Source organism: Chiloscyllium plagiosum, unplaced genomic scaffold (genome assembly GCF_037043375.1).
Source record: "Chiloscyllium plagiosum isolate Xiang-an unplaced genomic scaffold, Cpla_swu_hap1 HiC_scaffold_22, whole genome shotgun sequence".
Lineage (NCBI taxonomy): Eukaryota > Metazoa > Chordata > Chondrichthyes > Orectolobiformes > Hemiscylliidae > Chiloscyllium > Chiloscyllium plagiosum.
The window spans coordinates 24,889,017-24,904,271 of NW_028270160.1; the positions used below are offsets into that span (position 1 = coordinate 24,889,017).

General features: G+C 39.6%; 1 protein-coding gene across 2 annotated transcripts in view; it reads right to left on the reverse strand.

Moving 5' to 3' along the window:
• The window catches only part of vwa2 (von Willebrand factor A domain containing 2), a 71,989-nt gene that overhangs the window by 21,196 nt on the left and 35,538 nt on the right, over positions 1 to 15,255 (reverse strand). For both annotated transcript variants that reach the window (XM_043712796.2, XM_087998867.1), the window contains 3 exons: positions 9,252 to 9,384; positions 5,183 to 5,238; positions 2,502 to 2,609 (listed from right to left, as the gene is read on the reverse strand). In XM_043712796.2, the coding sequence (XP_043568731.2) occupies positions 2,502 to 2,609; positions 5,183 to 5,238; positions 9,252 to 9,384 (297 nt within the window). The remainder of the gene's footprint in view (positions 1 to 2,501; positions 2,610 to 5,182; positions 5,239 to 9,251; positions 9,385 to 15,255) is intronic.

The window sequence follows — 15,255 nt, forward strand, 5'->3', positions numbered from 1 at the left end:
GAATGATGCCAATAGAGCAATAGAATAGGTCGGGCTGGATTACCATACAGAGAGCTAGCATAGACCTGATGGATTGGAAGGCCTTCTGTATATTGCATCCATGAATTGTCCAACAACAAATTGCCATGCTTATCAGGTGGTACTCCAGAATAGCTTCAGAATATTATATTCTATGATGGTTGTATATGGTTAAAGTGAAATTGTAACAATGTTGCATATATCTCCAATTTAATCTTTCCATAACAGGACATTCTAATATTCATCAAATTCTGCAGTAGTTAGAGTAGGATTGTGAAAGATTTCTTCAGGGTCCTGCATGAAAATTGCTGAGGTTAAACACCACATTATTGACTACACTGCAGTCTTATGCATTACGCTGTAATATTTAGCCTGTGTAATCGTACAGAATATTTTGAGAATAGAAGTGTGCATTTTTTTTATTCAAAAGAATCAGTAAGGAAAGGATTGATAGCTAAATAGGCAAAACATCATAGCTTTGCATTTTTTCCTAAATCCTTAGTGTGATTGCTTTCAAACCAACAAAACTCCTATGACTGTTTAAAATAATGGTATCAGACCAAACGTTGAAAAGCAATCAGACGGCAGACATACAGGCACAGTGCAGTTAGATAATGGCTGATAAGCAGATAAGACAATCAGATGCAGTTAGTAAGTCTGTATTCTCATTTATAATCGGTAAATACAAATGATAAAACATCAAGCTTGTTTGCAAAGAAGAATATCGTATTTAATGGATAAAGATCAGACCTGGCTAAGGATTTTGCTAAACTATAAAGGAAACTAGTTGGTCTAGTGACAGTCAATAGTGCACAGTCTATTACTAAACTGAAAAATACAATAGGGGCAGTTTTCTGCCATCATCCGCTGGCACTGCATGATGAAAATTCAGGTATGAACAACATGGAATAGAAATCAGAAAATAATCCCTCATGGACATTTCCTGCTAATACTATGCTAAATCTTTTGCTGTACTAATGATAATCTCATGACCAGCTCCTCTCTATGTTAACTATAGTCGCTAATGCAGCAGCTTAGTAGAACACTGGTAATGGCGATGAGTTGTACCACTGCTCCTGATAAAAGAATCCATCTTAAATTTAGGATAATTGGGCTGGATTTTCAAGGAGTGACAATCTCACACATGTTGCCATTCTGTTCCTTTTGTTCCACATTTCTGACAAGAGATTCTGACTAGGGCTCTTTCAGAAATGTGGAGCCATATTTTCACTCTGACAGATCCCTCATAGCATACAACAGTCAGAAAATGTAAACTATGGCACCAGTCAAATGCTGTGTTCTGAAATTTTAAGATTCAGGAGTTTCCTCATTGTCACTGAAAAACAAAATCCTGGAACTCCCTCCCTAAAGGCATTGTAGATCTTCCTACATCTAATGGACTGCAGTGACTCACCAAGACAGTTCATCACCTTCTCAAGGTCAACTAGGAATAGTCAATCAATGTTGGCCCAGTCAGCAACACCCACATCCCATGAATTAAAAAAAAGTGAATAATCTACTGAACTTTGTATTACATCTGCAATCACTTTCACTACTAGTCAAAGACAAATATTGATTGAGGAGAAAGTGAGGTCTGCAGATGCTGGAGATCAGAGCTGAAAATGTGTTGCTGGAAAAGCGCAGCAGGTCAGGCAGCATCCAAGGAACAGGAGAATCGACGTTTTGGGCATAAGCCCTTCTTCAGGACTGATATATTGATTTGATTGCCAATTGCACTGCAACAATATAGACCTTACGAGCCTGGCATCATTCCAGGACTAAGAGGACAGGCACCTATCCTTCTCTGAGGTGGATATAGTGATAGTAACAAAGTCAGCAAGGTAAACCTCATGGGGCTGTTAATCTGGTCAAGTCAGGAACCCCTGGCTGACAGATAAGAACAGGAGTGTCAGACATCCTAGAGAAAGCAAGGTCTGCAGATGCTGGAGATCAGAGTCGAGAGTGTGGTGCTGGAAAAGCACAGTAGGTCAGGCAGCATCCGAGGAGCAGCAGTCACCATTCCTGATGAAAGGCTCTGGCCCAAAACGTCGATTCTCCTGCTCCTCGGATGCTGCCTGACCTGCTGCCCTTTTCCAGCAACACACTATCAGACATCCAGTTCAGTCTCAGAAATGCTTACATTCTATTGCAGTTTAATGATTCTCACTGAATACAATTACAGTAATTCCAATGTACTATTCTCAATTTATCAACTTCAGTTCATAAAGCTTGTCCAAAGTATAGGGTCCAGGTAGCAAACTATGTATGCAACTAACAGCATTCAGCCGGTTGTTCACACAATAATGAATTGACTGAGCATTTATGTAAAACTGGTGGTGCCAAATTTGTATGCTGCACTAAATATCCACAATGCAGAATGAAGCACAATTTTAAGCAAAAGAAAGAGCAAGTGGACTGCATGAAGACATCTATGCACATATTTAATGAAAGTATCTAAGTAATGAAAAGATCTAAGTATTTACCACAAGTAGCATCTCCTCCAAATGTTGTGGGGCACACACAGTGGTACTTTTCAAAGTCTTCAGCGATACATGTGCCTCCAAATTGACAGGGCTGTGAATCACAGGGATCTATTGAGGATTTTAGGTAAACATTGTTAAGATTTTCACTGTTACTACCCATTACCAACAATAAACAAACATCTCTAAAAGAGCATCTTAGAAATAGTTGATACAGAGCCACAACAACTAACTGTGCAAGCTAGTAAGATTATAAGATATCACAAATAATATGTCCATAGCATAAAAAGTTACATGTACATATTTCTTTATATCCTGCATGAATTGGTGATTACCTTTCAAAATTCTATTAATTCAACATTGGTGTCTACAGTTTGGAAGTTTGCAAAAGTAACCCTCCTATTGAAGAAAAGTGGACAGGAGAGGCAAAATAGGGAACTACATGCTCATTAACCTGACATCAATCGTTGGGAAGATACTGGAATCCATTGTAAAGGATGATTTAGAGAATAATTATCTGATCGACAGAAACAATATTTTATGAACGGGAGATCATGTTTGACAAACCTGATAGAGTTGTTTTTTTTTAAAAAGGATATTACTGGAGAGCCAATAAGGGAAAGTCAGTGGATGTGGTTTGTTTAGGTTTTTAAAAAGCTTTTGACAAAGTCCCATAAAGGAGTTTAGAAAACAAAATTAAAGTGCATTAGATTGGGGTTAATATACTAACATGGATTCAGAATTGGATAGAAGCAGTGGGTACAAATAAATGGTCTGAAAATGTGTTGCTGGAAAAGCGCAGCAGGTCAGGCAGCATCCAAGGAACAGGAGAATCGACGTTTCGGGCATAAGCCCTTCTTCAGGTTTCCTGAAGAAGGGCTTATGCCTGAAACGTCGATTCCTCTGTTCCTTGGATGCTGCCTGACCTGCTGCGCTTTTCCAGCAACACATTTGCAGCTCTGATCTCCAGCATCTGCAGCCCTCACTTTCTCCTCGTACAAATAAATGGGACATTCTCACGTTGTCAGGCTGTGGCTGGTTGGGTACTTCAAAGCTAAGTGACAAGACCCCAGTTTTTTTACAATCTATTTACTTAGGATTTGGATATAGGGACCAATTGTAGTGTTCCCAAGTTTGCAGATGATATAAAGCTCAGTGGAAATGGGAATTGTGTGGAGGATAAAAAAGGCTTCAGGTGGATTTAATCAGGCTTATAACTGGGCAAGAGCATAGCAGATGGAATAAAAAATGGATTAGTGTAAATCTGATGTTAACAAACTGGATGTTTAATAGCTTTCAACATGGCATGCAACCTCTCAGGAGCTTTTTAACGTTCGTATGTTTGATGAAGCTAAATTGTTCCATTTGCATCCATGAAAATGGTTATTTAAATATGCTACGAGACTAGCTCATAACTTGCTATCTTACAAAGTATTGTTATTTTATTTGATAACTTCACTGAAATGAAATATCCCTGATTTGGAGATGCCGGTGTTGGACTAAGGTATACAAAGTTAAAAATGACACAACACCAGGTTATAGTCCAATAGGTTTTAATTGGAAGCGCTAGCTTTTGGAGCGACGCTCCTTCATCAGGTGGTTGTGATGAAGGAGCAGCGCTTTGAAAGCTCGTGCTTCCAATTAAACCTGTGTGATTTTTAACATAATTGGGGAAAATGCATAGCAAATGGAATCAGGTGTGAATTAGTGTGACATTATCTACTTTGATTGCCTTGATTCACCTCATCAAATGCATCACATACACTTCACTGGGTTGAATTCCATTTGTCATGTCTGCCTGCTTGACCAGTCCATCGATATTTTCCTGCAGTCTATGGCAATCCTCCTCACTATCAGCTACACTGTCAAATATCATTTTGTCTGTAAATTTATTGATTTTGGCTCTATATTTTATCCAAATTGATAATATATACCACAAAAAATGGGGAATCTAGTACTGAACGCTGCAAAACTGCAGGAAACACCCTTCTAGTTACAAAAACACCCATCAACAATCATTATTTCCTCCACTCACACCATTTATACTAGCTTTTGATCTTTCTGATTGTAAATTCTGTGCCTTTGTGCTTCCCTTCACTTCACCTGTACATGGAGCACTGCTCTGAAAGCCTTTGATCTCAAATAGACCATTTGGACTATAACCTGGTGCCATGTGACTTCTGACTTTGTCCACCCCAGTCCAACACTGGCACCTCCACATCATTATTTCCTGCCACTGAGCTAATTTTGTATCCAGCTTCTTATACTACCCTGGATCCCTTGGGCTTTTTTAAAAAAAATCAATCTGCCTTGTGGGACCATGCTGAATAATCTATTATGTCAATAATGATCACTTAATCAGTCTACGTAGAAAATGAGTTCTTTTCTGAGCTTCTTCTCAAATTGCATTTTAAGATTGCATTTTTAATACTAATTAGATGCTTTAAAAGCCACACCATTTACAAACAGGCATATTTTGAAATGGAATAACAGCCTGGACCTTATAAAAACAGCTGCTTGTTGGCAATGCCACAGGTGATTTAGTAGTAATTTATATAAATACTTATCAGAATCATCAGTTAATATCACAATTACATCAATAAAAGGGAACTGCTTAAAATGAACAACAAAATGGGCTCTATAACCAGAATAATGTTGGGAATTTGTATTTCAGCAATACATACCTGGGCAAGTTGTTCTGTAGCATCGGGCAAGGTGTGTTTTATAAACTCTCTTCCAACTGAAAAGAAATATGATTTCTGGAAGTAATTAATTTATTTTCATGCACAGAACATATGATATTATGAAATAATATCTAATCTTATATCTTTATAAATAATATCCTTATATTACAAATACAAGTGTACAAAAAACTTTTCTGATTCAGTATGTGGATGTACCAACTAGAGAAGATGCAAAACTTGATCTACTCTTGGGAAATAAGGGAGGACAGGTGACTGAAGTGTCAGTGGGGGAGCACTTTGGGGCTAGCAACCATAATTCTATTAGTTTTAAAATAGTGATGGAAAAGGATAGACCACAGCTAACATTTGAAGTTCTAAATTGGAGGAATGCTAATTTTGACAGTATTAGACAAGAAATCTCAAAAGCTGATTGGGTGCAGATGTTCGCAGGTAAAGGGACAGCTGGAAAAGGGGAAGCCTTCAAAAATGAGATAACGAGTGTACAGAGTCAGTATATTTCTGTTCGGGTGAAAGTAAAGGCCGGTAGGTATAGGGAATGCTGGATGACGAGAGAAATTGAGGTTTTGGTTAAGAAAGAGAAGAAAGCATATGTCAGGAGCGATCAAGTGAATCCTTAGAAGAGTATAAAGGCAGTAGGAGTATACTTAAGAGGGAAATCAGGAGGGCAAAAAGGGAACATGAGATAGTGTTGACAAATAATGCTAAGGAGAATCCAAGGGGTTTTTACAAATATACTAAGGACAAAAGGGTAACTAGGGAGACAATAGGGCCCCTCAAAGTTCAGTAAGGCAGCCTGTGTGCAGAGCCGCAGGAGATGGGGGAAATACTAAACGAGTATTTTGCATTAGTGTTTATTGTGGAGAAGGACATGGAAGATATAGAATGTGGGGAAATAGATGCTGACATCTTGAAAAATGATCATATTACAGAAGAGGGAGTGCTGGATGTCTTGAAATGCATAAAGGTGGATAAATCCCCAGGACCTGATCAGGGGTACCCGAGAACTCTGTGAGAAGCTAGGGAAGTGATTGCTGGGCCCCTTGCTGAGATATTTGTTTCATCGATAGTCACAGTGAGGTGCCAGAAGACTGGGGGTTGGCTAATGTGGCGCCACTATTTAAGAAAGGTGGTAAGGACAAGCCAGGGAACTACACACGAGTGAGCCTGACGTCAGTGGTGGGCAAGTTGTTGGAGGAATCCTGAGGGCCATGACTTACATGCATTTGGAAAGGCAAGGACTGATTAGGGATAGTCAGTGTAGCTTTATGAATGGGAAATCATGTCTCACAAACTTGATTGAGTTTTTTGAAGAAGTAACAAAGAGGATTGAGGAGGGCAGAGTGGTGGACGAGATCTATATGTACTTCAGTGTGGCGTTTGACAAGGTTCCCCATGGGAGATTGGTTAGCAAGATTAGATCTCATGGAAAACAGGGAGAACTAGCCATTTGGATATAGAACTGGCTCGAAGGTGGAAGACAGAGGGTGGTAGTAGATGGTTGTTTTTCAGATTGGAGGCCTGTGGCCAGTGGTGTGCCACAAAAATCGGAACTGGGTCCTCTACTTTTTGTCATTTATATAAATGATTTGGATATGAACTTGGGAGGTATAGTTAATAAGTTTACAGACGACACCAAAATTGGAGGTGTGGTGGACAGCGAAGAAGGTTACTTCAGATTACATCGGGATCTTGATCAGATGTGCCAGTGAGGCTAAGGAATGATAGATGGAGTTTAATTTAGATAAATGTGAGGTGCTGCATTTTGGGAAAGCAAATCTTAGCAGGACTTATACACTTAATGGTAAGGTCCTAGGGAGTGTTGCTGAACAAAGAGAACTTGGAGTCCAGGTTCATAGTTCCTTGAAAGTAGAGTCATGGGTAGATAGGATGGTGAAGAAAGCGTTTGGTATGCTTTCCTTTATTGGTCAGATCATTGAGTACAGGAGTTGGGCGGTCATGTTGCAGCTGTACAGGAGTTAGTTAGGCCACTTTTGGAATATTGCAAGCAATTCTGGTCTCCTTCCTATCAAAAGAATGTTATGAAACTTGAAAGGGTTCAGAAAGGATTTACAAGAATGTTGCCAAGGTTTGAGGATTTGAGCTATAGGGAGAGGCTGAACAGACTGGAGCTGTTTTCCCTGGAATGTTGAAGGCTCAGGGGTGACCTTATAGAGATTTATAAAATCATGAGGGACATGGATAGGAGAAATAAATGAAGTCTTTTTCCTGGGGTGGGGAAGTCCAGAATTAGAGGGCATAGGTTTAGGGCAAGAGGGGTAGAATATAAAAGGAACATAAGGAGCAACTTTTTCATGCAGAGGGTGGTGTGTGCATGGAATAAGCTGCCAGAGGAAGTGGTGAAGGCTAGTACAATTGCAACATTTAAAAAGGCTTCTGGATGGGTATATGAATAGGAAGAGTTTAGAGGGATATGAGCCAAGTACTGGCAAATGAGACTTGGGATATCTGATCAGCATAGACGAGTTGGACCGAAGGGTCTGTTTCCATTCTGTACATCTCTCTGACTCTATCTAGTAAAAATTAGTTCACCTACTTGATCCTTTACCAAATCCTTTCATGTTGCAGCCTAAAACATTTTATCCCTGTGTTATTCAACAATGTCGGAATGCAGTGCTAACCTGAGAATAGATTAAGATAGGCCAAATAGCCTTCTTTCTCCATAGATACCTGGTGAGCTTTTTTTTTTATTGGCCTTCAGTGTGAGATCTTTTCAAATTCCTTTTGAAAATGCATGTACATTAGATGAACTATTTGAACTTGAACTATAAGTGATCTGGACTTTGCAGTAGTAATGATGGCAAAATGTTCAGTGCTTGCTTTAATTACGCCTCTCAAACTGACAGTGATTTCTGGAATCTGCAGAAGATAAATGGAAATCTGAAAAAGGCTGCCAATGATTCTATGCTTCTCCGCAGGGTACGCTGTAAAAGATCCACACATTACAAACAAATTGAAATCATTAAACGTATGTGAACATGCATTTTGACACCATCAGACTTATTGCAAAATCTGTTGAAGAAGTTAAACATTGTTGGACAAGATGCAACTTGCTTTTTGACTGTGTTCTTAGTTCATAATTTTTACTGAACAGCCTCACCAGCACTAAAATAATCTTATATTTGTGGAATGCCAAATTTCTTCATTATGTTAAAACAACTACAACTAATTCTAAAACAATATGTTTTTATGATATTTTCGCTTCAAACTTAAACCCATGTATATGATCCAAAATTTATTTTCTTTTGTATGAAATTATATTAGAAGCTGTGAATAAATCAGTGCTTTTAACATCCTGGTTTTCCATCTTTAAGAATGCTTGATTGCAATAGCTACTTAGCTACTTAATGGTACCATCGTTGCTGGATGCCAGGAGATCCATTTGACTTAACACCAAAGTCAAACTAACATTGGAAAGGAGAACCCCATATAACAAACAGTTAAATCCTATGAGTATCCTTCTTTGAGGTCAGTCCTTTGCCGCTGACTGCTAAATTCAGGTCAGAGTGTCACTTCTTCAGAAACATTTCCTATTATATTGAGAAGCAGATTTTGTCTTTAAGCAGTCAATGCTAGCTGTCATAATTATCCCACTCTCTTCTAAGTATTCAGTAACTTTATCTTGAATTATTGGATCTAAGAGTTCATCTGCAGCTTAGACTAGCAGGTTAGTCAATAGCTAGTTTACTCTGTTGTCCTTTCACGTTACATTGTTGATTCTCCAAGTCCTGCTCGTATTTGCCTATCTAATTCTGGTTAGAGCTTCTCCAACTCCTCTCCCATGCACTTAACTATTTAGGATGTCTGCCACAAAGATCATCTCAACTTCTGTAAACCAACTTATTTCCTGTAGGTCTCTCTAACAAATGTTCCACGCTCCTCTCACACAGGCTTGACAATGATGATTATTACTGGCCATTTCTTGAACTTCAGCAAGAATAATCTCAGCCTTCAGATCACACTGCAAGCTTCAAAACATTGCAAATTATATTTTCTTGTCATTCTTTCTTTACAGTAAAATGTTACCTACCTGTAATAAGGACACATTGTTGAAAAAGGCCCACCATATCCTTTTGATCCCTTCCAACACATGAAATTTCCTTTAAATTCCTTCACTGTTTCTAGTGATTTACGATGACAGAAGTGGGATTCCAGTTTACATGCTGAAAGCAACCATGTGGCAATGTTTTAATTGTATTTATGCAAGTTAGTGAGTTTTGAGAAGATTTGTAGCTCACATTGAGGTTCTGGATGTAAGTTTGCTCGCTGAGCTGAAAGGTTTGTTTTCAAACATTTCCTCACCATACTAGGTAACATCATCAGTGAGCCTCCACTGAAGCACTGGTGTTAGTGACCTGCTTTCTATTTATGTGTTTAGGTTTGGGTTGGTGATGTCATTTCCTGAGGTAATGTCATTTCCTGTTCTTTTTCTTGGAGGGTGGTAAATGGGGTCCAAGTCAATGTGTTTGTTGATAGAGTTCTAGTTAGAATACCAATTTTCCAGGAATTCTCGTGCATATCTCTATTTGACTTGTCCTAGGATGGATGTGTTGCACCAAAGTGGTGTCCTTCCTCATCTGTATATAAGGATACAAGTGAGAGTGGGTCATGTCTTTTTGTGGCTAGTCAATGTTCATGTATCCTGGTGGCTAGTTTTCTGCTGGTTTGTCCAATGTAGTGTCTGTTACAGTTCTTGCAAGGTATTTTGTAAGTGACGTTCATTTTGCTCATTGTCTATATAGGGTCTTTCAAGTTCATTAGGTGGTGTTTTAGTGTGTTGGTGGATTTGTGAGCTACCATGATGCCAAGAGGCCTGAGTAGTCTGGCAGTCATTTGTGAGATGTCTTTGATGTTGGGGAGAGTGGCTAGGGTTTCTGGACGCGTTTTGTCTGCTTGTTTGGGTTTGTTGCTGAGAAATCGGCAGACTGTGTTCATTGGGTACCCATTTTGTTTGAATACTCTGTATAAGTGATCTTCCTCTGCTCTTCATAGTTCCTCTATGCTACAGTGTGTGGTGGCTCATTGAAATAATGTTCTAATGCAGCTTCATTTGTGGGTATTGGGATGATTGCTTCTGTACTTCAGTATTTGGTCCATATGTGTTGTTTTACTGTAGATGCTAGTTTGAAATTCCCCAGAAAAAGACATTGCCCACTCTCATTAGTATCATTACATACAGATGAGGAAGGATTCTTCTTCGACTTGGACAACACATCCATCCTAGGACAATCAAAACAGAGACATGCACGAGAATTCCTAGAAACATGGCATTCCAACTGGAACTCTATCAACAAACACATTGGCTTGGACTCCATCTACCACTCTCTGAGAAAAAGAACAGGAAATGACATCACCACAGGAAGTGGCATCACCAACCCAAGGAAACCTAAACACATAAATAGAAAGCGGGCCATACCACCAGTATGTCACCGGAGGTTCACTGATGATGTTACCTAGTATGGTGATGAAACGTCTGAAAATGAACTTGCCAGCTCAGCGAGCAAAATTACATCCATTTATTCAAATGCCCAAAATTTCTTGTTCTTCTTACAAGGACATGCATACTTTAAAAAATGGGGAAGACGCTTTGTTGAAAAACACACCCAGGTCTTAACGTGTTTTGAGATTTGTAGCTCAGGTTGAGGTTCTCGATGTAGGTTTGCTCGCTGAGCTTGAAGACTCATTTCCAGACATTTCATCACCCTAATAGGTAACATCTTCAGTGGGCCTCTGGACGAAGCACTGCTGATAATTGCTGATAATTCCTGATTTCTATTTATATGCTTGGGTTTCTTTGGGTTGGTGATGTCATTTCCTGTGGTGATGTCAGTTCCTTTTTCTCAGGGGGTGGTAACTGGAACTCTATCAACAAACAAAATCGAGTTAGACCCCATCTACCACCCCCTGAGAAAAAGAACAGGAAATGACATCACCAACCCAAAGAACCCAAACATATAAAGCAGGAATTATCAGCAGTGCTTCACCCAGAGGCCTACTGAAGGTGTTACCTAGTAGATTGATGAAATGTCTGGAAGTGAACCTTCCAGCTCAGCGAGTAAACCTACATCTACACACCCAGGTTTTCCTTTTATTTTACTTAGTCCACCTGGTCCAAATTGGCATCCATTCAAATATCGTAGTTGGCATTGTTAATTGTGTAAAATTATGTTTAATTATGCACATTTGTTGGTTATTAACATAGAATTCAGTCATGTTCCTAAAAATAAGCATATACTAATATTGCAGTTGTTGGGGTGGGAGGGGTTTACTTGTAAGTGTAAATAAATAGACAAATGTATAACGTGATTAACTGCTCTATCCTTCACCAACTGGCTTTCCAAAATAGTCCAGGTATGATATTATTTTCCAAAATAGCACTAGGAATAATCGAAGAGTTATTTAGACATGAATTTATATTTGAAAAGAATGTCACCTAGAGTGAGCACCTGATATTTTTTGAAAGGTTTAAAATACATAATAGAATTATTCTCAATTATAGTGTCTCATGGGCAGGGGATGGTTGAAATGATCAAACACCTGCCCAATGGCAGCAGAGAGAAGTCTAAACCTTTTTCATGGTTCATTTCGTTAATTTGATCAATCAGCAACAAGTCTTCAATGGGAGTTGTTAGGTTGTATGTTAATTGAAATAAATTAGAAATCCAACAGCTGCTTAGCAGATTCAATCCACAGTTAAAGGGACTGGAAGGAGACAATCCTGGGGATAAACAACTGAGCAGATGGCAGTGGTGGGAAGATTATGGTATTACACAGAATTATATTTGTGCTCCTCCTGGTCCCACAAAGTTAGCAACAATTGGAGGCTTGCTCATTTGCAGAGCTCCACTCACTGCAAGCTGAAAATTACACCTAGGCCCTAAAATGATTTATATGGTTGTAAATAATCAATCAATCATTTGTATCAAGAGACTGAATGTTTATTGTTAAATTTGCTAATGTTATAAAGACATGTTTGAAGAGGACATAAGGAGTTTGTAAAGGGATAAGGATGGGTTATGTGAGTGAGCAAAAATTGGCAAATGGAGAATAATATGGGCAAATGTGAACTTGTCTGCTTTGACAGGAAGCAAAGAAAAGCCACATATTAAGTGGAGAGAAACTGCAGAATTCTGAGCTGCAGAGAGATCTGAATGCCTTGGTAGATGAAGTTAGTGTGCAGGCACAGCAAGTGATTGGAAAAGGAAGTGAAATGGTGTTATTTATTTCAAGGGGAATGGAATATATAAGTAGATAAGCTTTTCCACAGTTGTGTAGAATGTTGGGTGAGGCCACATCTGGAGTATTGTGCGCAGGGTTGGTCTCCTTATTAAAGGAAGGAAGATGGCTTATTAGAGGCAGTTTGGAGAAGATTTACCTAACTAGTGTCTAGGATGGGATGGGTTATTTTCTGAAGAAAGGTTGGTCAGGCTAGGTGGGTATCCATTGGCGTCTAGAAGAACGAGAGGTGATCTCACAAACACATACAAGATCCGGGACCAGGACAAGGACTTACAATTTAAAAATAAGGGGTCTTTCACCTATGACAGGAATGAGCAGCATTCTTATTTCTTGGATGGTTGAGAATCTTTGGAGCTCTCTTCTCCAAAGAGAAAACAGATTTGGAAGGAGGATCCATGAATACTTCTAACATGGAAGTAGATTGATTCTTGGAGGTTTGCGGATAAAGGGACAGCTGAAAAATGGGAAGCCTTTGAAAATGTGATAATACGAGTTTTGTTCTTGTTAGGGTGAAGGGCAAGGCTGGTAGGTGTAGGGGGTGCTGTATAACTAAAGAAATTTAGGTTTTCATCAAGAATAAGATGGAAGCATATGTCAGAAGTAGACAGCACATATCAAGTGAATTCCTAGAAGAGGGTAAAGGCAGTAAGAGGCAAATCAGGGGGGCAAAAAGGAGATATTAGATAGTTTTGGCAACTAGCGTTAAGGAGAATCCAAAGAGATTCTATGAGCACTTTGCATCAGTGTTTACTGTGGAGAAGGATATAGAAGATAAAGAACACGGAAATAAATAGTGACATCTTGAAAAATGTCCATACTACAGAGGTGGTGTTGCTGGATGTTTTAAAATGCATAAAGGTGGATAAATCCCAGGGACCTGATTAAGTGTTCCCGAGAACAATGTGGGAAGCTAGGGAACGGTTTGCTGAGGCCCTTCCTGAGATAATTATATCATCAATAGCCATAGACAAGGTGCTGGAAGACTGGAGATGGCTAACATGGTGCCACTATTCAAGAATGGTGGTAAGGAAAAGCCAGGGAACTATAGACTGGTGAGCCTGACATCGGTGGTGGGCAAGTTGTTGGAGGGAATCCTGAGGGACAGGATTTATTGGTATTTGGAAAGGCAAGGACTGATTAGGGATAAACATGGCTTTGTGCATGGAAAATTGTGTCTTACTAACTTGACTGAGTTTTTCAAAGAAGTGATAAAGAGGATTGATGAGGGCAGAGTAGTTGATGTGATCTATATGGACATGTAAGGCATTTGACAAGGTTCCTTATTGTCGAATAGTTGGCCAAGTTAGATCACATGGTATACAGGGTTTACAAGCCATTTGGATACAGAACTGGCTCGAAGATAGAAGACAGAGGGTGGTGGTGGAGGGTTGCTTTTCAGACTGGAGGTCAGTGACCAGCAGTATGCCACAAGGTCCTGGGTCCACTGCTTTTCATCATTTACAGTAAATAAGTGATTTGGATATGAACATAGGAAGTAATGTTAGTAAGTTTGCAAATGACATCAAAACTGGAGGTATACTAAAGAGCAAAGAAGGTTACTTCAGAGTACAATGGGATCTTGATCAGATGGGCCAATGGGCCAAGAAGTGGCAGATATGGTTTAATTTAGATAAATGTGAGGTGCTGCATTTTGGAAAAGCAAGTCAGGGCAGGACTTATACACGTAATGTTATGGTCCTAGGAAGTGTTGCTGAACAAAGAGACACTTGAGAGTGCAGGTTCATAGTTCCTTGAAAGTAGAATTGCAGGGAGATAGGATAGTGAAGAAAGTGTTTGGTGTGCTTTCCTTTATTGGTCAGAGCATTGAGTACAGGAGTTGTGAGTCATGTTGCGGCTGTACAGGACATTGGCTCAGCCACTTTTGGAATATTGTGTGCAATTCTGGTCTCGTTCCTATAGAAAGGATGTTGTGAAACTTGAACGGGTTCAGAAAAGATTTACAAGAATGTTGCCAGGGTGGGAAGGCTTGAGCTCTTGGGAAGGCTGAATAGGCTGGGGCTGTTTTCCCTGGAGCTTCGGAGGCTGAAGGGTGACCTTATAGAGGTTTATAAAATCATGAGGGGCATGGACAGGATAAATAGACAAAGTCTTTTCTCCAGGCAGGCGAGTCCAAAACTAGAGGGCATAGGTTTGACAGGAAAGATTCAAAAGGGACCTAAGGAGCAACCTTTTCACGCAGAGGATCACGCATGTATGGAACATGTTACCGAGGAAACAGTGGAGGCTGGTACAATTACAAGCTATCAGGATGGCTTATAATTTAAAAGGCATCAGGATGGGTATATGAATAGGAAGGGTTTAGAGGGATATGGACCAAGTGCTGGAAAATGGGTCTAGATTAATTTAGGATATTAATTTAGGTATGGTCAAGTTGGACTGAAGGGTTCCTTTCCATGCTGTACATCTCTATGACTAACAAGGGATTCAAAGGTTATTATAGGGAGGTAGCAATGTGGATTTGAGGGCACAAGTAGATTTTTATAATGTATTCATTTCCAGGATGAGGGCTTCGCAGACTAGGCCAGCATTTAATGTCCATACCTCATTGCCCAGAGGAAAGTTAAGAGTCAACTACATTGCTCTGGGTTTGAGTCGCATGTAGGCTAGAGAGGAAAGGATGGCAGTTTCCTTCCCTAAGGGACATTAGTGAATCAGATGTGCTTTCCCGACAATCAACAATGGTCATCAATAAATTCTTAATTCCTGATTTTTATTGGATTCAAATTCCCTACCATGGTGGGATTCGAACCAAAGTCCCCAGAGAATTACCTGGG